Raw genomic sequence first — 23,835 nt, forward strand, 5'->3', positions numbered from 1 at the left:
ATCCTTGACGTATGACCACAATTAAGCCCAAAATTTCTGTTGCTAAGTGAGAAATTTGTGAAGTGAATTTTGTCCCATTTTACGACCTTTCCTGTCACATTTGTTAAGTGAATCACTGCAGTTGTTAAGTTACTAACATGGTTGTCAAGTGAATCTGGCTTTCCCGTTGACTTTGCTTGTCAGAAGGTCACAAAAGGAGATCACATGCTCCCGGGACACTGCAACTGTCATAAATATGAGCATCCAAATTTTGATCAGGTGATTGTGGGGAATGCTGCAATAGTCGTTAGTTACTTTTTTCAGTGCCATTGTAACTTCAAATGGTCACTAAACACATTGTAAGTTGAGGACTACCTATAGTTACTTTTGAGGATAATGTTTCCACAAGGTAAAGATCAAGACTCCCTAAATATTGTACAGATCATAAAATAATTTTTGTCATTGTCTTTTGCAAATTTAACTCAGCACTCCAGTCTAATTGAGTAGTTCTAGAATTTCCTGTTAATGTCCCATCCAAGGACTAGGGCACCCTCCTTAGCTGTGCTAGATGTTGCCATAGGCTGTGATAAAGATTATTTTTTAAAAAAACTCACCAAATGCTTCACGTGCTCTTTAACTTCAGGGGCAGAAATCAATGTGTCTTCTCTTCTTTGCACTCTTCCGAAAGGAAACAGTCCCGTCTCTGACTGCAAAAGAGACAAATTTCAGAACAAATGGCCCTGTTCATTTTGTGATTCACAGTCTTTATTTACTGATAGGAGTTAGCAAGTTGACTACATTTCTTAAATTTTTACTCTGCCCATCTTACCTAAGTGGCTCTGGATGGTTTACAACAGGGGTCCCCAACCACCGGTCCGCGGACCGGTACCGGTCTGTGGAACAAGTCCTACCGGGCCGCTGGTTTGTGAGATGCCGCATCTTGTTTTGATGAAAAGTGCTTCCGTGAGCTTTTCCGGGTAGAAAGCTCACCGGAAGCACTTTTTCATCAAAACAAGATGGCGGCGCCCAGATGATGTCGGTACCGGGCCGCGCCATAAAAAAGGTTGGGGATACCGGGCCGCGGCGTAAAAAAGGTTGGGGATCACTGGTTTACAACACTGGGCAGTTTAGAACACCCAGTCTTAAGATCAAGTTTCGGTCCTGAAAATGTGTTTGCTGCTGTGAACTGCTCTGGGTCTAGAATGTCACCTCTGAGGTTAGGCAGGAATTCAGACTTTGGTGTGGTTGAATTCACACAATAAGCTAGACCAGGCTAAAATAAAGTTTGATGGCTTTGTTATTCAGCACACCAAGAGAACCAGGCTATTTAGCTGTGCAAATCATGGGGGCCAGGATATCACATTAAACCATCATATGATTTGTTTAGGCACAACATATAATCAGAACACAGCACTGCTGTGAGACCAAATCCAAGAATCACAAAGTAGATATTCTCCCCAGCTGATTTCTTTATTGTTTTCACATCTATAGACAAAAATCTTGCCAGACTGTAGACTCTACTATCTCCATCTACAATAGACTCTGTAAACTATCAAGGAAGGGCTGTCTTCACCCTTTTACTCTCACACGTAATATCCAGACCTAGTTATCTTACTTCTTTGGAATATATCCCATCCCTCCTGGGTGTCCACCTTCCATCACAACTGCTTGTGGTATGCTGAGATCAGTGAATTCAGCTTGTAAATGGCATCTAATAAATCACTCCTTATGTTTTTACATACAAGAGACTGAGTTAATAATCAGTAGGTCCAGGTTCAAATTTCATGTCTGTCCAGTGTGAAGAACCAGGACCACGTGTTGGGTTCCAGTTAAGCTGATGTATTGTTCTTGTTTATATACAAGAATCTGGTTAACTGTCAGTACTAATTGGGTGCTAGATAAGAGTTAACGGAATTCAAAAGTGGTTGAATTTAGACCGCTTGTGGGAATGTAATGCCTCTAGACTAATTCCTCTTAACTCTGCCCCCAGCCAATGCCATTCCTTCTCCTTATATAAAAAATAAATGTATATTAAAAATATATAAAATATATATTATCATCCTAGGCCTTTGAATATAGCATTATTCTAATTATTTATTTAAGAAAATTTATATGGTTGTCCACTCATTCTCAATGATTCTGGGTTGCTGCTCAAAACTCAATATACAACAATAACCCTCCCCTCCCCCAGCAATAACAATCAGTCAGATACATCACTTTATGGACTCCATTCCACTCAGGGTTTCACAGGTCCATTGCCAAAACCAGGTCTTCAGGGTCTTGTGAAAGAGTGGGGGGGGGGGCAATCTAATCTCCACGGAGATAATGTTCAGGGGGGAAGAAACTACCACGGAGAAGGCTGTTTTTCTGGGTTCCACCAGATGTACCCTCTTAGGAGAGGGGACCAGCAACATTCCCTGCCTCTCTGCTTTGGTGAGTTGGATAGATGTGACTGGGAAAAGATGGTCCTTCAAATAACCTGGTTTAAGGCTACGTATCTATTTCTTATTTGTTTGTTTGTACATCTATCAATCATATTTCTGAATTGTCCATCTCTCTCAAAGAAGCATTCTGGGCTGATATATAGAAACCAGGTGACCTTGAGTTCTACTCCCACATTAGGCACAGAGACAGCTGGGTGACCTTGGGCCAGTCACTTTCTCTCAGCCCTAGAAAGGATGCAATGGTAAGCCACTTTCGAAAAATGTGCCAAGAAAACTGCAGGTACTTGTCCAGTCAGTCTCCAAGAACTGAACACAATTGAATGGAAGTGGGTACATGTCCACACCCATACATTATTTATTTTTCAGAATTTACACACACACACACACACACACACACACACACACACATACACATATACTACAGACAAAATTAGTAAGATACTACACAGACATCACATCAAGACTGCCTTCAAAACAGACAGAAAAATAGCAGCCATCCTTAGCAACCCCAAAGATAAAATTGACCTGGAAAACCAAGGCATATACGAAGTCCCCTGTGCATCATGCCCGCCACATACATTGGACAGACCAATAGAAGAATAAGTACCCGCCTGGATGAACACAAAAATGCAGTCAAAAGCTGGAACACACTTCCTCACTAGTCCAACACATGGAAGCCACAGGTCATAGCATCAACTTCAATGGCACCAAAACCCTAGCCACTATAGAAAACCCTAGCCACAGAATCATCAGAGAAGCCATAGAGATTGAAAAAAAACCAGAAAGCATGAATAGAAGAGATGATTCCACCAGGCTGTCAATCATTTGGAAGCCTGCACTCACAAACAAAAAAATCTCCACACCACAAGCCAGGCAAACACCTGGGCACAAACAAATCCCCTGATACCTCCAGCTCAAACACATCCCAACCAGGCACCCAGATGAAACCCAGCTTCCTAACTAATGATAGCCGTCCATTTACCCGGCCAAGCTGCACTAAAGGCCTCCAATAAAGTAACACAATGCTGCCAGCCAATCAAGATACAAAAAGAGCCAAAAAACAGACAGAAGATATTAGAGACACCAATCAAGCAGAACACAGCAAACTCCCAGACCAATAAACACAGACCAAGACTCCCAACCAATCAGGATGAAGAAAAAACCATTCTGGCACAGCAATAGGCTGCCCCAAATTTAAATCTGAAACCACTGTAAAAGTCTGACTCACAGACGGACACAATACAGAAGCCTGATGATGGCAGATGAGATTCTGCTGTAACGTTGCTACAACTTTAAAAGAACAACTACAATGATGTGGGAAAATACCCGAACAAAGCCGAAGGCTATATATATATATATATATAGATAGATAGATAGATAGATAGATAGATAGATATAGATATAGATATAGATATAGATATAGATATAGATATAGATATAGATATAGATATAGATATAGATATAGATATAGATATAGATATAGATATAGATATAGATATATAGATATATAGATATATAGATATAGATATATAGATATATAGATATATAGATATATAGATATATAGATATATAGATATATATTCTTAAGTTTTTGTGGGTATTTATATGTATGGTATTCAGCTTTGTTCGGGTATTTTCCCACATCATTATAGTTGTGCTTTTAAAGTTGTAGCAACGTTTCGGCAGAATCTCATCTGCCATCATCAGGCTTCTGTATTGTGTTCGTCTGACGATGATGATGATGATGGCAGATGAGATTCTGCCGAAACGTTGTTACAACTTTAAAAGCACAACTATAATGACGTGGGAAATTACCCGAACAAAGCTGAATAACATACATACATACATACATACATATTTCCAATTCTGAAAAATCAAAAATTGATAAAAATATAAATTGACAATCTAAGCTCCCTCTCTATACATTAATCATTACTTTTTATTAAAACCAGATAAAAGCTAAAGTACTATATATTTTAGGTATTTCCAGGGCTTGACTTCAATCAAGACCCAAGCCACTAATGTCAGGAAACTCTGATAGTAAACCCAGAATATCATTTCTCAGCTCCAAACTGTGAATCATGATTAATGAGCAAGACGATTCAGAGATTTTAAGACTCTTTTTCCTATTCTAGCACCTTTTAAGTAGTGGGATTCATCTCCAGCCAGGAAAAATCAAAGCTAGTGCTCACTGGGGATTATAGGAAATATAGTCTAAGATGGCTGGGTGTCGGGCTGTTCTGTTCTAAGTATACATTAATGTTTATGATTGTAATCCTTACTAATCTGGCAATACCTGAAAAACTGTGGGAGGAAAAATTGCCTAATATTATGTTTTCTGTTGATTAAAATCCTACTCTGTCATCAAGGAAGCTGTCTCATCCTGAGTTGCAATAGTTCTATTTTCCTGGAATTGACACATTCTGAGTAGCTCTGTTAGTTGGGTGGTCTCTAAATTTGATATTTAAAAAAAATAAACAAGGAACTTATGAAAGCTCCTGAATCAATGGAAGGTTTGTGTTCTGATCAGGAGGTGCCTCTTTCCACTGTAACACTGAGTGAGCAAATGGAAACCGCCTTGTGTGAAATAAGATCTGGGCCAGTATTTCTAGTTTGGATTGAAATGGTTCTTCAAAATCCACCTTTCACTGTCCAGAAATGCAGGATGGTTTCAGCTGGAGGTTTCAGGAACTGCCCTGGGAAAGGTAATCTGCCTACAAGGTGAAATATATTGGCCACTTCTCTGTTCTAGGAAAAAAAAACTAAAGAAAAAAAAACAGGCTCTGTTTGGGAACTGGTAGAAGAAGCCAAAGCCCTTACTAACAAGCTTCTCAGGTGTAGATTTTTATGCTACCGTCTTTACATTATTTGGATATAATGTTCCTGAAATATGCTCTCTCCAACCTCCAGCTTCCTAAGATAATTTGCACTCTTAAGGAACAAGAATTATACATATTCAGGAATACTTTGTAATGCACTCAACAGGGGATTACAACCTACCCCTCTTTAAAGTTATGGAACTCTGATATGGAGCCCCTCTCCTCAAAAGCAGGCAACACAACATTAGGTTTCTCACCAATGCAACGTCAGGAAAGCTGGTTCAACTCCCGATCCACTTTTCAGCCAAACTTGTCTCCACCCTTTGCCACCCCAAAGGCGACGCGGCCTGCACAAAACCCGTCTGGCCGGCGCTTTCCTATCTGCCCGCTGCGCCTTCCGCTTCAGCACCAGGGACAGCTCCACGCTGGCACAGCTCCAGCCCGGTGGATTGTCCGGTGGGCTGAACCACTTTGCCGTCCGGAAGAGGGAGGAATATCTGCAGCTCGGCACGGGGCAGGGAAAAGCTCCAAGCTGCGGCGCGAGGAAGGACCCCTTGAGTGCACAGTGGGAATTCCCAGACTTGACCATCTAAACTTCCAGGATCTGAAGTCGGATCCGGAAGAGGTGCGAACACGGTGCAGTTTCAAATCTCCCCGCATTCTCCATACAGTCAACATTTTCAAGGAAGGTTCAAGTGTGATAAAAGTATGTTTGTATTTTTGTTTCTTTGCATGTAAGGAATAGAGAACAGGAAGAAAGAAGAGAACAGTGACTCACCAGGCTAAGTATTTATGGCTGGGGTGAGATTAAGTCGGGAATTCCTGATCTGGTGCAGCTGTCAATCAGAGTATTATACCTATTGGCACTATAATTTAATGGGTCAATAGGGCAGGGGAAAGAGGCAACAATATGGTCTAGTGATGAGAGAAATGCAGTAGCACATGGGACACAAGCTCAAAGAGCTGAGCCAGTTACTGGAATAAAAAAAGCTTATCTTGCAACAATCCTGGCCACATGCTAAAATGAAAACTCTCTTTGAGTTCAGCTCAACTTTGGTGATATATTTGCACCTGTGTGGTTCCCTTGGCAACAGTGCATAATTTGCCACTTCTTCTGGGACATTTCCCCCACTTCCCGGTACACCCTTAGCCTTAGCCTTTGATCTTCCCAGCACTATCAGGTCTGATCAAGATACAAATCTCATTTGTCATCTCGTGCCATTTCCCTTGAAGCTCTTCTTCAGTCCCACACAATGTTGGGGGTTGCCCTGTATGCTTCCCATAGAAATTCGAGCACTCTTTGCAGTGCTATAAAGTCTATTTTTTTAAAAAAACACTTCTGGTTGATGGTACAAAATCAAAATCAGAAGAAATTCTCTGTGGGTTTTTTTTTCTCCTCATTTCAGCCTTTTTAGCCTATTTCCCCTTGTTCTCTACCCCACATTATCTGAACAGAGTGCTTATGTAGATATGATGTAACATCATTTGCTCAGGAAGTCTGCAAAAGACGTATTAGTCAACAATTTATTAGTAAACAAAGGATGTCTAATACACTTGGGGAGAGCTCAGCTCTGTTCTTTAGGCAAATAGCTCAGCTCCACCCAGGCCCGAAGCTGCATTGGTGGCTCCTCTTCCTCCTCCTTCAGCAGCATTCTGAAGACCCATTTTTAAGCTGTTCCATCTGGACAAGGAATAGAGGAACAGGAGAGATGTGGGGCTATTCATAGCAGCATCTGGTGGGGTGGGGGGGGGGGAGGAGAGATCAGAATCAGCAATGATTGATGGGGCATGCATGTGATATTGACACAAGTACAAAAGAGGTGTACACTCCAACAGCCCTCTTGATGCTGATGGCTCTTCACCCCTGCAAAGAACATTTGGCTCTCCAGAAGGTTATCTACCTGGCAGGCATTCCATCATGTTGCCTGATCTCTTTTCATTCCAAATAGGCATGATAACAGTTTTCATTTTAACAACATGTTAAGAATGTGCTTGACTTTTCACCTCTCCCTTCGTTGGTCTGTGTTCACTCAGCATATTTAACCAAATCAGATAAAAGCCTAGCAGCTACATCTGTACAACAAACTAAACAACTGAGCATTTTTTTTTTAATGGTCCAAAGCATTGCGTGAACCCAGCTCACTAGATTGTGAGCACCCAGAAGAATAGGATAATTGCCAGAGGTGGGCTGCTGGGGGTTCGCAGGGATGTGAGGGAGCCCCTAGCTAAGATACTGTGCAATTCAGAGAACCCCCAAATCCCACTTCTAGCCGGCCCCACCCCACCCCACCCCTCCCCTCCCAGGAGTCCCCACATGGCCCATTTTGGATGCAGGTAAGTGCAGGGCACACACAGAGGCTCTGGGAAGGTGAACAATGGGCCTCCCGGAAGTTCAGGAAGGCTGGAAATGGATCCCATTTCCAGCTTCCAGAGAACCTACGGAGCCCAGGGAGACCGTTTTCACCCTCCTGGAGGCTTGAGGGCAAAAACACCCCCTCCTGCCATGGTGCAGGAAGTTGACTAGGCCACGCCCACCCAACAACTGGGCAGAGAACCCTTTGCTAACATTTTTGAAGCCCACTCCTGGTTAGGCATGTTCTCCGAATACAGAATGTGTATGTCATATTTTTAGGATATGTAAGCCACACTGGAGGTCTTTTTAGCAATGGGACAAAGTGTTATAAATAGATATAATGTTTATGGCAATGCTTTTAAGCTTCACTTGGTTCTTTTTCTTTGCTTTCAACCTGGATGAAATAAGCAGTAGATTAAAAAAAAACAGGAAATGCAGAGCATTACATAAGAGAATGACATATTTAATTGTCATTTCTCCTGCAGTTCTTTTCTCAAATATGCCCCATTTCGAGTTGAATGTCTTCACTATTTCAGAACTGCAGTGGACCAATGGAATAGTAAAACAGCAAACCCATGTTAGATAGCAAAGATGGACTTAGGAATCTGGTATTCTAAGAATGGTGGGTTTTGTTCTAGATTGTCCAGCATGTGGATAATTAAAAGGTAAACAAGACGCATGATTATAAACTGGAAGGAGTTCAAAGGATTTACCTGGCTGGTCTCCTCCACTGCTATGCACAGTTCCTCCCATGGCTGTGATACTCTTGTAGGAGAAAAACCATTTGAGCAAATAGTCCTGTCTGAGGTGATGAGCCCCAAGTCCATTGCAAAAGCTACAGAAAAGTGTCCTGATCCCTGGCCACAGGGCTCCAGGGCTGCCTTAAAATTCTTCAGAGCAATCTGTCTCTGTAACCGCAGCACTTCCTTCTGAGATTCTCGAAGTAAATGCTGGAAATCTAGAAGAGGCAGACATGGAGGACCTTCCTAGAAAAACAGAAATTTTCACTTACCAGGTTAAATAAATCTTAGGTGGCTTAAAAATCAGAGAAAACTGCTTATATTTGAATATGAGAAATACATTACACAGCAAATGACCAACCACTGTTTGTTTCATCTTGGATGGTAAATGTCTATGCCATTGTGTCTTCAAAGCAACATCTTAGAACAGCGGTTTATCTTCCTCCCACATAGAGGATAGAATCCCTCTTCTCAGATAACACTTGTTGCCTGCACTTCAACAAAAGCTTTTAAAAAGAAAATACCTATGTTGAGAATTCTCTGCTATTGACCAAAAATGCCTTTTCAATGACAAATCTAATCCAGATTTCACCAAGCTGTTGCCCTCCAGAATTGTGAGGCTTCGACTCCCTTTAACTGTGCTGGCTGGGGATTATGAGAGCTGAAGCCCCCAAACTCTGAAGGGCAGCAAGTGGGAAGTCTGAATTATTTAACTGATCAACACAGCACCCCTAATAATATTAACAGTGAAAAAGGGCATCTTTCAGATTTCAAGCACATTTCATAACGTTCTAGTAGTCTGAAAAGAAAATTTAACAGACATGAAAACCTGCAGCATAGAGTTAAGCTGGCTCATTCAAACCAACCCGTGACCTGGGCCTCACTTTGTCTCTTTGATCTTTCTACCTCTTAGGTTCCTACATCCTCTCCTTTCCTTTCAAACATCTAACCTTGGCAACTTTAAGACAGGTGGACTTCAACTCCTATTGAAGTCCAGCTATCTTAAAGTTGCCAAGACTGAGAAACCCTGGTCCAGAGCATGAAGTCCTACTTCCTATAATTCTTGATAATTCTTTTCCCACCTTTTATATGTTAGCAGCATCTTCTTCCAGTCGTTCTTACAAACCTTCTAAGCACCAATTCCACCCGTGCTTTTTACAATTTTGTAAACAACAAACTAAAAGACTCAAGGTCTATCCCACCCTTGATAGGACCTGATGGTAAAGACTGCAACGACGACACCATTAAAGCCAACATCTTTAACACATTCTTCGGCTCAGTATTTGTAAACAGCAATGGATCATGCCCAGTATTTCCTAGCCGTACTACAGATAACAACAATGATCTAATACATATCGATTTTACAGAAGACAATGTCGAAAAGCACTACGCAATCTAAAACCATCTCTATCTATTGGACCGGATGGAATATGTGCCTACTTCTTAAAAAAGCTATCCACTGCCATAGCCAAACCTCTAAGCATAATCTTTGAAAAATCTTTCAGGACCAGCTCCTTGCCTAACCTATGGTCACAAGCCACAGTCATCCCCATCTTCAAAAAGGAGACCCCAGCCTAGTTGAAAATTACAGACCAATCTCCTTATGCTGCGTCACCTGTAAAGTCATGGAATCAATTATTAACCAATCCATCATCCTCCACTTAGAGACAAACAACCTACTCTCCAATAAACAATTTGGTTTCAGAAAAAAACTATCCTGTAATCTGCAACTCTTACACTGCAAAAACATATGGACGATACAACTCGACCAGGGCAAAGCAATAGACGCAATCTACATAGACTTCTGTAAAGCCTTTGATTCAGTGGTACACGACAAACTACTCCTAAAAATAAAATCCTATGGTATCTCTGGACAACTGAATAACTGGATAGAAGCATTCCTGGCAAACAGACAACAAATGGTCAAAATTGGGAGCGTCCTATCAAATTCTGTACCTGTCAATAGTGATGTCCCCAAGGCAGTGTTCTAGGACCAACTCTCTTCATACTCTACATAAATGACCTCTGTGATCATATTAAGAGCAATTGCGTTCTTTTCGCTGATGATGTAAAGCTGTTCAATACCACAGACAATACTGCTACCCTACAAAAAGACCTTGACTATGTATCAGAATGGTCAAACAAATGGCAACTTCAAATCTCAACAAATAAATGCTCTGTCTTACATATTGGCAAAAAAATCAGAAAATAAAATACAAGCTGAATAGTCAAGATCTTGTTGATGACCCAAGCTCTGTAAAGGACCTTGGAATACTCACCTCTAATGATCTAAGTGCTAGAGCCCACTGCAACTACATAGCCAAAAAGGCATTAAGAGTTGTTAACCTAATCCTACGTAGCTTTTTCTCTGGTAATATCACACTACTAACCAGAACATACAAAACATTTGCTAGACCAATACTCGAATACAGTTCATCAGTCTGGAACCCACATTACGTATCTGATATTAGCACAATTGAGAAAGTCCAGAAATATTTCACAAGAAGAGTTCTCCACTCCTCTACTCGTTGTAGAATACCTTATGCCACCAGACTTGAAATTCTAGAACTAGAAAACCTTGAATTACGCCTCTTCGGTCTGATTTAAGCATGGTATATAAAATCATACATTGCAATGTCCTACCTGTCAATGAATACTTCAGCTTCAACCATAACAACACAAGAGCACACAATAGATACAAACTCAAAGTTAACCGCACCAAACTTGATTGCAGGAAATACGACTTCAGCAATAGAGTGGTCAATGTCTGGAATACTCTACCCGACTCTGTAGTTTCTTCCCCAAACCCCAAAAACTTTAACCTTAGACTGTCTACTATTGACCTCACCCTTTCCTAAGAGGTCTGTAGGGGGCGTGCATAAGCGCACCAACGTGCCTACCGTCCCTGTCCTATTGTTTCTCTTATTCTTCTTTTATTTTTCTTATATGTACCCATTTCATGTATTCACAACTATGTATACACTTATACTTATTATCTTGTAAACAATTGGCAAATCAAATAAATAAATAAAAATAAATAAAAATAAATAAAAATAAACCTTGCTTCCCAATCTTTTGTTTGGCTTATGGATACTTATTCATAATTATCCATTCTGGCACTTAATTGTTCCTCCTACCTAGCTCTCCCTCTACAACTGCACTGCCTATTGCCAGTGAATATTTTTCTTTATCCCAAAATTCTGAGTAGGTTTTTTTCCCCAAACAAAAAGTTCACTTTCCTCAGAGAATGATGTAGCAGTATTTGTTATCTGAGGGAAAAATCTCCCTTAAAAGTTGGAATACTAAATGAAAATCCTTTGATATCAGAGATACTCAGCCAGTGCCCTGATGGAAGATGGCTTTCTGATCACAGTAACTAAAATCCACGAGGCTTTTCTGAGCATGATGATAAAGAAACAGCTTTTCTGTACTGACACACTTGGAAGTGTAGGAGCAGAGACAGAAAAAATGTGATAATCCTGGTCCAGATGGGCCTGGATCCAAATCCTAGTGCTCACTCACAATGGATGGAGGTTTACCACATCTGGACAACATCAGCCTGAGTGTATTCAGTGGTAAACATTCACCTTTCCATCCATGATTTTAGCTTGAAGTTCTTGACATTCCCTCTGCAGAGCATTGATCTGTTTGTCTTTCATCAGGAGTGCATTGGCTTGTTCTTGGAGATCTGTAGCCCGTTGGCGCGCCAGCGCTCTTTTGCACAGTCCTGCACAGGAGCTCTTCACATTTATTGGTGCATTCACCTACAGCAAGAAAAGACTGACCGTTGTCTAATAGACCAATCTTTGGGACAAATAAATAAATGACTAAGAAGATAAGCTGACTTAAGAGTCAAACCATTGGTCTATCTGGCTCTGTTCTATCTTACTTGACTAGAAACCTATTTCTAAGGCAACGGCAGGCAATGTAAGGCCCACCAGATATGGACTGCAATTCCCATCGTGCTTTACTATTGATCATGTTGACTAAAGTTGATGGGAGTTACAGTTTATTTCTTCTCTAAAGGTTCTGGTTGGGATTTTTCTAACCACTTTGGCCACACCAGGGATTAAATTGGAATTTTCTTGCAAACAAAGTATGATTCCTACAGATTCTTCCGTACAAAAATGACAACACATTTGGGGAATGACCATTAATAAACTACAAAGAATATGTGGGTATGTGCATGTGAAAGGTGAAAGAGGGTGAAAGATGAGAACTCTAAATTAATCAGTGATTATCATAGTTGAGCAAGAGATCACAATTCCAGTCTCTGTAGGCCAGTTATAACAGACTTAATGTAGGGCTTCATAATTCTGATAGTCAAGAAAAATCAAAAATCATTGTTTTTGAAAAAAAGTTTGCAGCTTGGGCAGCTTGATTGGGCTTGTCTGCCACCCAGGCTTGGCTCGCTTACCACTCTGAGGTTGGCCTCTTGCAGCTTCCTGGCTCTCTCCTCCAGACGTTTCGCAATGACCGCCAGCTCTGCATTCTTCCTCTTCAAATGCCTCACCTTCTCCTGAGTCTCCGGGAAGCAGGTCTTACGCTGGGAAACAGAAAGTAAGAGAGAAAGATCTGAACTGCCTTTTTGACCCAGTTTTACTTTTGGAGAGGGATCCATTTTGGGAAAATAAGTTCATTCAGCAAGGAGGGCAGTAATAACCACCTTTTCCTCCCCCAGGTATGGTATGGTCCGCCGATGGTTTCTTAAATTAGAACATGAGTCATAACCTGAGATGAAGGCAATCTAACTGGATAGAAAGCAGCTTGGATGATGCATTTTAGGTTCAAATTTAAAATCTCCCAGCTGTTTATTAAGCTTAAAGCAACTTCAGAAATTCCACTCCAGATTTTTTTTAATTTATTTATTAAATTTCTACACTGCCCATCCCACCTGTGACTCTGTGCCATTTACAACAACATAAACACACAAGTAAAAGCACAGATTAAAAACAGAATTAAGAACAAAATTAATATCTACAGTATAAAAGTGAAATTCAAAGTAAAAAACTCAGGTGGCTAAAAGGTTGACAAGGCACGAGGAACATTCTCAAGCCATCAGCCATCCCCAGGGTTACATCTTAGATCCCATACTAATGGGCAGAGACCGGTCTTTATACTCTTCCAGAAAGCCAGAAGGGCGGGAGCTTACTTCGTCTCTGAGGGTAAGACGTTCAAAAGGGTGGGGCAACAGCACAGAAGCCCCTCCTGCTAGATCCTGCCAGCTGAAATACCTTGACTGGTGGGATATGCAGAACATCCTCCCTGCTTGACCAGGTGGGATGGGTCAATGTAACTGGGATGAGGTAGTTCTTAATGTATTTTAAGATTGCCCTTGGTTGATCAAGGATCTGGGCATATGCTCAATCTGGATTATGGTCACCACAAGAACAGATTGGCTGTTCCTGTGCTTCTTGTCCTTCCCATCCAAGAAGGAAAGTCAAACCTTACTGGCTTGCTTCTGCCTAGCCTGGTCTACCTGTGCCTGCCTTTTTCTTTTAGGGGTTGTTCCCTCCTTAATTGTCCCTGTATCCTGCCTTTGTTTTCTCATATATTTATATACACGGATTTCTTCACTCCCACCTCTACCATTTTCTCACATTATCTCCTTTGATATTCATAGAGACCCTTCCCTTTTTTTTTCTTTATGGTATCTTCTGAGCAATAGCAATAGCACTTAGACTTATATACCACTTCACAGTGCTTTACAGCCCTCTCTAAATGGTTTACAGAGTCAGCCTATTGCCCCCACCAATCTGGGTCCTCACTTTACCAACCTCGAAAGGATGGAAGGCTGAGTCAACCTTGAGCTGGTGAGACTCAAATGACCAAACTTCTGGCAAGCAGCAGTCAGCAGAAGTAGCCTGCAATACTGCATTCTAACCACTGTGCCACCACGGCTCTTGAGGCTATACATCTGATTAGGGGAAGGGAAAACAAGGTAGCATGCTTCACCCAGCCTGAGCAGAAACTGAAAGGGGTTAATACTGGGAGATACACAGATGTAAAGGTTGAAAGGAGCATGAGCTTCTAGAGTGGAGGATGGTTCATTGATTTAATAGGTCATTTTGGATCAACTGCAAGATGATTAAAAATGAACAAACCGAGAGCTGACCAGCAGAGAACAGTACAGTCTGACAGCCTAGCTTGAGATGGGTAGCAACTAATTGCTGGAGGGAAAAGAGGCATGTCAGGCACTGCAGCCAATGAGAGCTGGAACTGCTACTAGACCTGAACAAAGCAGTGGAAACCGTCTATTCTGAAGGGCTTAAGACGTCTCAGGTCAAAAAGCAGCAGTTTTTAATTGCAACTGGAAAATACCTAAGTGGGATGCACTTGCAATAGACTGAGAGGTGGATGGAGGCTGACCTTATGTATTCCTGCATTCAGAAAGCAGTGAGTGGCCCATATTGGTATACGAAGGGTCACAAAAAATCCTGAAAAAGTAGTAAGCACAAAAACTGGAGAAGACTTCTCTGTGAGCAGGACTTCTTTCAGTGTCTGAGATCTTGGACAAAGTTTTCAAATCAAAGCTGACAACTTCAGCCTTATCCATTGTGATGACCTCCAGATATGTGGGATTGCAACTGCCATCTTCCCTAGTTACAATAGAGACATCTGGAGGGGCACTAGGTTGGAGAAATTTGCACTAGGTGGAGCACGCATGTAGAATCTGAGGCCTCAAGGCCTCCTGTGCTCACTTGAAGTCTTAGGAGCAGCCTGCAGTACCCCAAAATACTGCTTAATTAATTGTATTAATTTAAAAAGACTGTCCTTGTTGCGTTAGCTTTGTCCATTTCTTCATCCTGACCCCATCTACATTTTGTAGTCTGGTTCTCATCATTTCAGCCAGCAGATGAGTCCAGTCCTCCAGCCTCAACAGCCTAGCTTAAGATAAGACAGCTCCTTACAATCCAAGGTTCATCAGCCTCTTAAAGCAATATGGTACTTTTAAAATGTTTTTAAGATTGATGGAGAAATGGGAGAAAGATCTGAACCAAGCAGACAGCAAGAAAGTCTAACTGCAATTATAAAATCTTGCTTGATGGAAATCTTGCCCTTTCACTCAGTGGAACTTTGGCAGGACAAAGGCTTGCTAAGTAGTATCCTCTTTTAATTAGCAGAAGTGGTGCGTGGCTTGGATATTCTATTTCAAGTGCCAAAACAGTTTGTTCAGCCTTGTGCTGAAAGCATTGGTCTGCATCATTTGGAACTAAGAGTTTCAAGCACCCTTTTTTTTTAATTCCCTCAAATATCATTGCAAAGAAACATCTTCGAAATTAAATAAACCATCTTTGCTGCCCAATACAGGAATTCAGGATTGTCAATTACAGATCTCCAGATAGTGTTGCACTTCAATTTCCACCACCACCAGCCTTGGCTAATGACCAAGGTTGATAAGAGTTGAAGCCCAGCAACATCTAGAGAGCCATAGACTGGTCAATCCTGCTTGGCTAAACAACATTTGGGTACAGGGTATTCAGCTCTTGCATGCCCCTTACCAGCAGACCGTTTTCCTTCTTCAGGCTGGCACAGCGCATCTGCAACTCCTCTAGGGCTGTCAGAAGCACTTGGTTTTGATGCAGAAGACAAGGATAACTCACACCATACTGTGAAGTAGAAAGGGGAGTTAAAGAAAACACAGAAAAGGGAGGAAAAGGGGAGGATATTACTAGTAATAGCTCATTCTTTAGTAATAACACCATTAATTCCAAACATTCCCGGAAGATTTTCCTATTCCACTTTTGTTTAGATGTGTTAATAATAGCTCCCAACATTTATATGTTTCATCTTGATTGGACTAGGATGGAGAGGGCTATGCTTACAAGGAAGAATGGAACCAAATTCTTAATAGTTATCATGGGAAAATGACAACATACACCACTATGTCAGCGTTATTCTGGTAGTTTTTCTCCCCTTTTAGAGAATGGCTCCCACTGACTTCTATGAGGAAATGTGTGATGCTTCCCTTCCTAAGCAATGCAATCTTCATCAGATGTAGTAAGGGTAGCTTCTCTGGGAAGGATATTGCTCAGAATTTTAAAAAAATCTTTGATCAAGGCTTCTTGCCAGAATCATTAAACAGGATAAAGATGAGCCCCTCTCTGATGGAAATAGGTGCTTAAGAAGTGTGAAATAAAACAAATAAGAAAATATTGATGATGATAATGATGATGATGATGATGATGATGATGATGATGATGGAATGATGGATGATGATGATGGAATGATGATGATGATGGTGATGGAATCCTATGATATGGAATCCTAAGCCGCTTTCTTTCAACATTTTTAACCTGGTTATCCCTAATCTATTGAATGACAAACCAAAGAAGCAGGGAGAATTAATACAAAAGGCTAAGCTAAAAATAGTCTAAAGAAAATTAACTCTGAACAGCATTTAGGCAGTCTTACATCTGGCGGGTCTCTAACTGATCTGGTTAGACCGGTTGTGTGAGCAAGTCATTGTGGCAGAGTTGGAGATCTAGCTTAATATTAGACAAAACTTCTGATAGCAACAGTAGTTTGTCAACAGAGTCAATGACCCAAAGAGATAGTGGATCTCTTTTCAGACAATGTGTCCAAGCACAGGCTGAACAGCCCATCTGTCTAGGGTGCTTTAATTTGGAGATCTGTACACAGCAGAGATAGGCCTTGAGGATTTAAATGGCCCCTTACAATTCTATGGTTGGCAGAACATATTCAGTAGTTCCATTAGTTTGGGGGAATCCAATAACATGGTCAAGAATGTTGTGTGAATGCAAGCTAGGATTTCATATACATATTGTGCTGTCCCAGCCAGTCTATGGGAATTGGATAGTTACTTAGGAATTGTGAGCTGTCCCCTTAAGGGAATGCATCATGGTAAATGTAGTTAAAGGTATCCTGGGAAATGTAGTCCATGTCACGTGACCACATCTGTAATCCTGATTGGTCACTGAATTGACCCTTGGTGGGTTGGGGGAGGTTTTCCTCATTCTTTGTCTGCACTCTCTTACTCATGGCACCTTCTTTCCATCACTACGAGATGGGTTAGGAGATAACCATCTTTTACTACAAGGCAGATATACAAAGGGATTGGTCATTAAAGAAGAACTTTGTCACAAATGTGAGTTATGAGGATACCTGATGAACCAATAAATATTCTTTGTTATGGACATCTTGTTGAGTTATCTATCTGCATCTGTACAGTTTATGAATCCACCTCTGTACAAGATACAGAAAACATATGTAACATCCTCATCATCTCTCAGTAACAGCCATGTGCAGTGAAAAATCCAGTTCTGGTGAATACTGTCTCCTTTGCTCTTCATTTTCCACATCTTTATATTATAACTGGTTATCCTGTCTTTGGGGTAATAGACAAATCCTTTTTCAAAAACATTATTCAAACATCCTCTGGCTTCTTTTTTTTCCTGTCTGTTTGTTTAGAGAAAGAGGATTTGGGAACTTTTGGTTCTCTCCCAAAGCGACAGTAGTTAATCTAGCTGCTTCTCCAAGCCTCTGAGCCTTCACTGATGATGGCAGACGCACTGAAGCTACACAATAACTTCCAGGCATCTACAAAATGTATTCCCAAAGAGCTTTTTGTCCTTCCTTCCCAGTCTCAAAGCTGCAGGGCTCAGTAAATAAAACGGATATAAAAATCAAAGATGAAATAAAAAAAATAAATCTTAAATGTGTTCATCTTAATACTATAAAGGGTGATAGATCTCCCCAATGTGGAAGAATCATATTTTTAAACTTTCTATTGCTGTTAATATAAAGCAAGCCTTTGAGGCATGTGCTGAGTATATTTCCCTGAAAAATAGCAATCTCGTGTCAGCCTTTTAGAAGAAAGCAGCAGCCATCCCCACACTGACTTCACTAGATCCCATTCCCATGTTTGAGCACAAGGTATTATATGTGTGAAATGTTCGAAAACTCATAGTAACAGCATTTTCCCTTCAATTTTGGAAGTATACATGAAGAAACATTTTCTCAGTCTGTAGCCCGCAGGGATGTAGCACTTTACCTCTTATAATGCCCCAGCAAGCAGGTTAAGGAGATTGACAGCTGTCCAAATTTAGAGGAGCTCGCTCTTAAATGGGATGTTGCACTGCTACCCTTAACCATGGGATGTAATCATACAATACATTTTACCAGGTCACTCCTAGCATGTCAACCTTCCTCACTTACAGTATCAGCCTGAAGATTCAAATCCAAGGAAGCCCCCACTGGCACTTGCACAACATCTGCCCAAGAACTTTAACATCAATTCCCAATGGAAAGCTAAACAGGTCGCTGAACATCCAGTTATAGGAAGAGATATAAATGATCCCACAAACATGTCTATGGAGATTCTCAGGCATTCAGGTCATGGTTGTCCCAAAGGTGCTTTTTCAAGAGGCAACTAGACATTGTGTTTTTTCTTTGAAGACATTTTGCTTCTCATCCAAGAAGCTTCTTCAGCAGAGTTGAAGCGAAACATCTTCAAAGAAAAACCACAAAGTCCAGTTGCCTCTTGAAAAAGCATCTTTGGGACCACACAAAAAAGGTGACAGGCTTTGAACTTCTACGTCAGCAATGGACAACCTGAATAGGATTCGTATCTCACAGGGTGTCTGCTGGGACTCTCTGTATAAATGGGGCATAGCATCCTCCCCTCAGTATGATTGCTGGATGCTACGTCAAACTGTAGATCACATCGTGACCAGCTTTAAACTGAGGGCATATATCTGACTTTTTAAATATAAACAATGCTGTCCTTCAATGGTTAGATGGCCTAGACATCAGTATTTGAACATAGATCTTTTTGACATTTACATTTTATTGGGTTCTACTAATCTAGTTGAAATGTTAATTTATACTGCTAGTCTGTGTATGATATGCCATATGCTAAATAAATAATAACCAGGTCAGATCAAGGCTTAGCAAGTGTATTCTCAGAGAATTCTAAGCTTGCTTGTCACTAATCAACTAGTTTTATTTATAGCATCTTTTAGAAGCCCAGCCAACATATTAAGCTATGATTCCATATATTATGAAACTGCATTAATTAATTCAATGGCCAGTTTATGCTTGTTGTGTAAACAGAACTATAATACTCATTGTGTGCAAACATTTGACATGTATGATTTTTATTCTTTCAGTAGGAGTCATAAAGTGAATAAAGAAAAGGAGCATCTAGATACATGTGGGGTAAAAGGTATACATAAGCTTCTTGGAGGTCATAAGCAGCCCTCAAGCTCTGGGTTGTGCTCTTCTGCCCTAGGCAATCTCTTCATGATTCAGCAGCATACCAAATACTATCGTTTTGCAGCCTAGCAGGAATTACCCCTTGCAAAATCTTTAAAGAACTCAGATATAATTAAATTCATGCCGTTCCAGCAAAGCGTGGTGCATTTAAGGCAGCCAGTTGCACTTTCAATCCTCCCTTAGCCACCTGTCTGTTTGAATTCTTTTTTTTATGAGCAAAGAATGTTCCCTTCAAATCGACTAAGGACTTTAAAAAACGGCTATGCATTCAAGGTTGAATCTCACAGAATGAGAAGTAATTGGCTTCTCTGAGAGGATAGGTCATTTGATTCTGGAAAGTGGTGACATCCCAAAGAGAATGAATCAAGCTGACATATTAAGACTACAAATCTGGGGCACATAGCCGAGCAGCCTCCTTTACCGTATGGCAGATCTGTGCAGGATGCAAACGATGATGAATTGTGGTTCCTTCACCCTTGCCTTCAGATTTATGGAGGGTTGCTGCTCCTCGAGAGAAGCCTGGGACCCACAAGATTTCTCTACCTGCTCCTTGAGGTCTCCCCACTCCTCACCTAGGACCTGGGATTCTAAAACATTCCTCCAAGCCTTTCCTTCTCCCCCCCCCAATCTCCTCACCATTATGCAAATGTCTTTATTTATTTATTTTATTTTGTCAAGCGATTATAAGATAACAGGTATAAGCATGGTTATGAATACATGAAATGGATACATATAAGAAAAATAAAAATAAAATAAGAAAAATAAAAAGAAACAATAGGCACAATTGGTGCGCTTATGCACGCCCCCTACAGACCTCTTAGGAAAGGGGTGAGGTCAATAGTAGACAGTCTAAGGTTAAAGTTTTTGGGGTTTGGGGAAGAAACCACAGAGTTAGGTAGAGTATTCCAGACATTGACCACTGTGTTGCTGAAGTCGTATTTCCTGCAATCAAGTTTGGTGCGGTTTACCTTGAGTTTGTATCTATTGTGTGCTCTTGTATTGTTGTGGTTGAAGCTGAAGTATTCATTGTCAGGTAGGACATTGCAATATATAATTTTATGTACTAAGATCGGACCAAAGGCGGCGTAGTTCTAGGTTGTCTAGGTCTAGAATTTCAAGTCTGGTGGCTTTAAGCACTTCATTCCTGACGAATGAAGGTGAATATACGTGTCCCAGGACAGTGTTGCAGGATCCAATCTGGGTCAGTCAATGGGACCAGAGATTTTGTCTTCCGAACTCAATCTAGAGCCCATCCTCAGGGAACTTCTCTGTTTTCTTTGGGCTGTTCTTTGGCCAAAGGTTACCACAAGAGGCCAAAATGTGCACTGTAAAGATCATTTGGAAGTGGGAGATGTTTCCAATGTAATCTACCAGATCCCCAGCATGGATTGCCCCTGTGACTAGGTAGGAAAAGCTAGGGAGGAAGCAAACCACCAGATTGCAAGAACACAAGTGAGAAGTTAGACAAGGAGACTCAAACTCATTGGTAACCTCACATTGAAATAATTAAGGACATACATTCAGTTTTGCAGCTACTAAGATTGTTGGACAAGCAAGCATAAAAACAGCCAAGGAAGTGATTGAAGCCCGGGAAACAGGTCCCTGTTCAATCAACAGGAGTACTGATTTACTACTAGTTTATCAAGTGCTTAGGAGGCGAGGGCTTGGCAGCACAAGAAAACAACAGCCAACCACTTAATATTCAGCCATTAACACCAGGGGTGGGATTCAAAATTTTTAACAACCGGTTCTGTGGGTGTGGCTTAGGTGGTGGGCATGGCTTGGTGGTCATGTGATTGGCTACTTCTAAAAAGCTACACACAACAGGCACCACATAACTACCACACAGAGAACAACCCAAAGCACACAGAGAAGTTCCCTGAGGATGGGCTCCAGCACAAGTCCGAAAGTCAAAATCTCTGGTCCCAGTGAGCAACCCAGATTAGATTCTGCAACTCCTTTCCTGAGTCTTCAATCTCATCTCCCCTTTGCTATTTGCATGCAGCCTCCAATATATATGTCTGGGAAAATGTGAGGGAAAACAGATTGTCCAGTCCTATCAATCTGTGGAATCAATAATCACAAATTGCTGTACTGATCAAATGATACTATATTGTAAAAAGATTATTAGATATTGTAAGAGAAGAAATATATCAATGGATATTGAGTTGGACCACAGGCTCACTCCCACATTAAAGATCTTTAAGTTCCTCTCTTCTACATAAATCAACATCAGAGTCATGTTATTAAGTAGAGATTATAGTTCAAAAACATTTACTCATACGAAGAGTCTTATTGGATCAGTTCCAAAGTTCTGGTTTGGGATCTGGCATTGCCCCAAAGCAAGTAAACAGAAGTTACTGAGAAAGCAATAAATGGGCCTCTCACATGCTTCTAGATGTGTAATTCCCAGTCAGGATTGGGTCATACTAGCTGATATGTATGGGAGTTTAGTTTCAATACATATTTTGTAAGAGCAATGTTCATTGTTTTTTTCTCTCTGCAGCACTGTCTGCTCATACTCCAAGCAATATTGGATTTTTATTGGGGAGGGTAAGCCTATTGGAAATTGCCAATGATTCATAATTTGGCAAAAAAAAAAATCTCTAAACATGTGCAGAACATTTCACATTTTTAATTAAGCTTAGATTTTATCTGAGCTAGCTTTTGTCCTGGACTCTTTGAACTGACCTAGGAAGAAGGGGGATGAAAGCCTTGTCCCATCATGTTTTTCTCGTGATGGGACCACTCCATCAAAACCAATCCATGAGATGCTCTGTTCAATTGGTCCATCCAATGATTTGACTGCAGCAACCTGAGTTATGTTCTAGTGCTCAAACTCTTTCTTTGTTTGTGGCACATATTTGCATGCAAAGTCACACTTGAACCAGATCAGATAAACAGATAAACACCCAGCAACACCATCCGTTAAAAATGTTAAACTCACTTACTTTGGAACTTGGTTTGGTTTTGTGGCTCAGTGGTTTGTTCAAATGTAGAAAATGGGAGACTTCAATACCCAGCTTAAGCATGTTGTGTAAATAACCCTAAACAGCTTTAATCATCTTGCCATATTCTGCCAGGCTGTTCACACAACATGCCAACACAATGGCTGGGTCTCCATAACATACTGAACTACAAATTACATTTTAATTTTGCCACCTAGATTGCACAAATCAAACCATAACTTCAGAGCAGAAGTTATGCCTTGGATTTATAATCCTTCCATATTTTGCCATCATTTCCCCCCTTTTTATTCTTTTCAACCAGAAAATAAAGCATTTAAGAGGAAAAAGCAAAACTCTCTCAGCTCAACCCACCTCACAGGATTATGGGAAAAACAGAAGGAGAAAGGAGCATTACATACATTCACCACCTTAAGGTTCTATAAAATTAATAAAGGTGGGATTAAGGCTGTAAATCAGTTTGGTCTAGTGGTTAAGGCACCAGGCTAGAGAGCAGAAGACCATGGGTTCAAATCCCATCTTAGCAATGAAAGCCGACTGGGTGACCTTAACCAATCACTGTCCCTTAAGCCCAATTCACAACACAGGGTTGTTGTGGGGAAAATAGGAGGGAGGTATGTTGGATGTCTTGAGTTATTTATAAAAATATATAACATATAAAAACATATAAAAACATATAAATATATATTTATATATATATATAATATATATATATATATATATAAATATATATATAAATATATAAACATATAAATATATAACATATAAAAACATATAAAAATATGCCTTGAGTTATTTATAAAAATAATAAAGGTGGGATTCAAATAAATAAATAAATCAAAAACAGCAAATATCAAGAGAAGCAATTAAAAAAAACTCTCTGTTGGGAAGCATTCTAACTTGTAGAGTTGGACCTTTCAGGAGCAGAGCTGAGAAACCAAACTGCAAAGCAAGTTGATCTGACGCACACCCATGGATACAGCCGTGATATGCCACTGTCTCCTTCAGCATCCAGTTCTCTAACCCCTATGAGCAGCTTTTCACTGCAGAAACATCTCCCATTGTCACACCTATGAATTCAAAGGAAGGTTCTCTAAAACCTGTTCAAAGAAGAGACTAGGATGCACATGTAAGAGCAGGGTTTCTGTTGCCCTCAAGCACCACTAGTATCTCTTTCATTCCTTCTCTCCTTCTGGGCTGCTAAAAAAAAGTATCTGGTGGCTTCTTCGCTTGGAAACAAATTTTGCTTTTTGATTTTGCCAGAATATACAATATAAGTTAAAAAAAAACTGAAAT

The 23,835-nt window shown here is 40.6% G+C and overlaps 1 protein-coding gene across 8 annotated transcripts in view; it reads right to left on the bottom strand.

Moving 5' to 3' along the window:
- The window catches only part of TSPOAP1 (TSPO associated protein 1), a 73,500-nt gene that overhangs the window by 45,245 nt on the left and 4,420 nt on the right, over positions 1 to 23,835 (bottom strand). For 7 of the 8 annotated variants that reach the window (XM_087958598.1, XM_087958628.1, XM_087958585.1 and 4 more), the window contains exons 2-6: positions 15,838 to 15,945; positions 12,753 to 12,881; positions 11,923 to 12,099; positions 8,309 to 8,581; positions 594 to 686 (exon numbers count right to left, since the gene is read on the bottom strand). In XM_087958598.1, coding sequence (XP_087814724.1) covers positions 594 to 686; positions 8,309 to 8,581; positions 11,923 to 12,099; positions 12,753 to 12,881; positions 15,838 to 15,945 — 780 coding nt within the window. The other variant, XM_087958620.1, reaches the window with a different exon arrangement.

This window comes from Notechis scutatus, chromosome 1, assembly GCF_049901735.1.
Source record: "Notechis scutatus isolate UNSWTSFEM ecotype Mainland chromosome 1, rNotScu1.2, whole genome shotgun sequence".
NCBI classification, from domain to species: Eukaryota; Metazoa; Chordata; class Lepidosauria; order Squamata; family Elapidae; genus Notechis; species Notechis scutatus.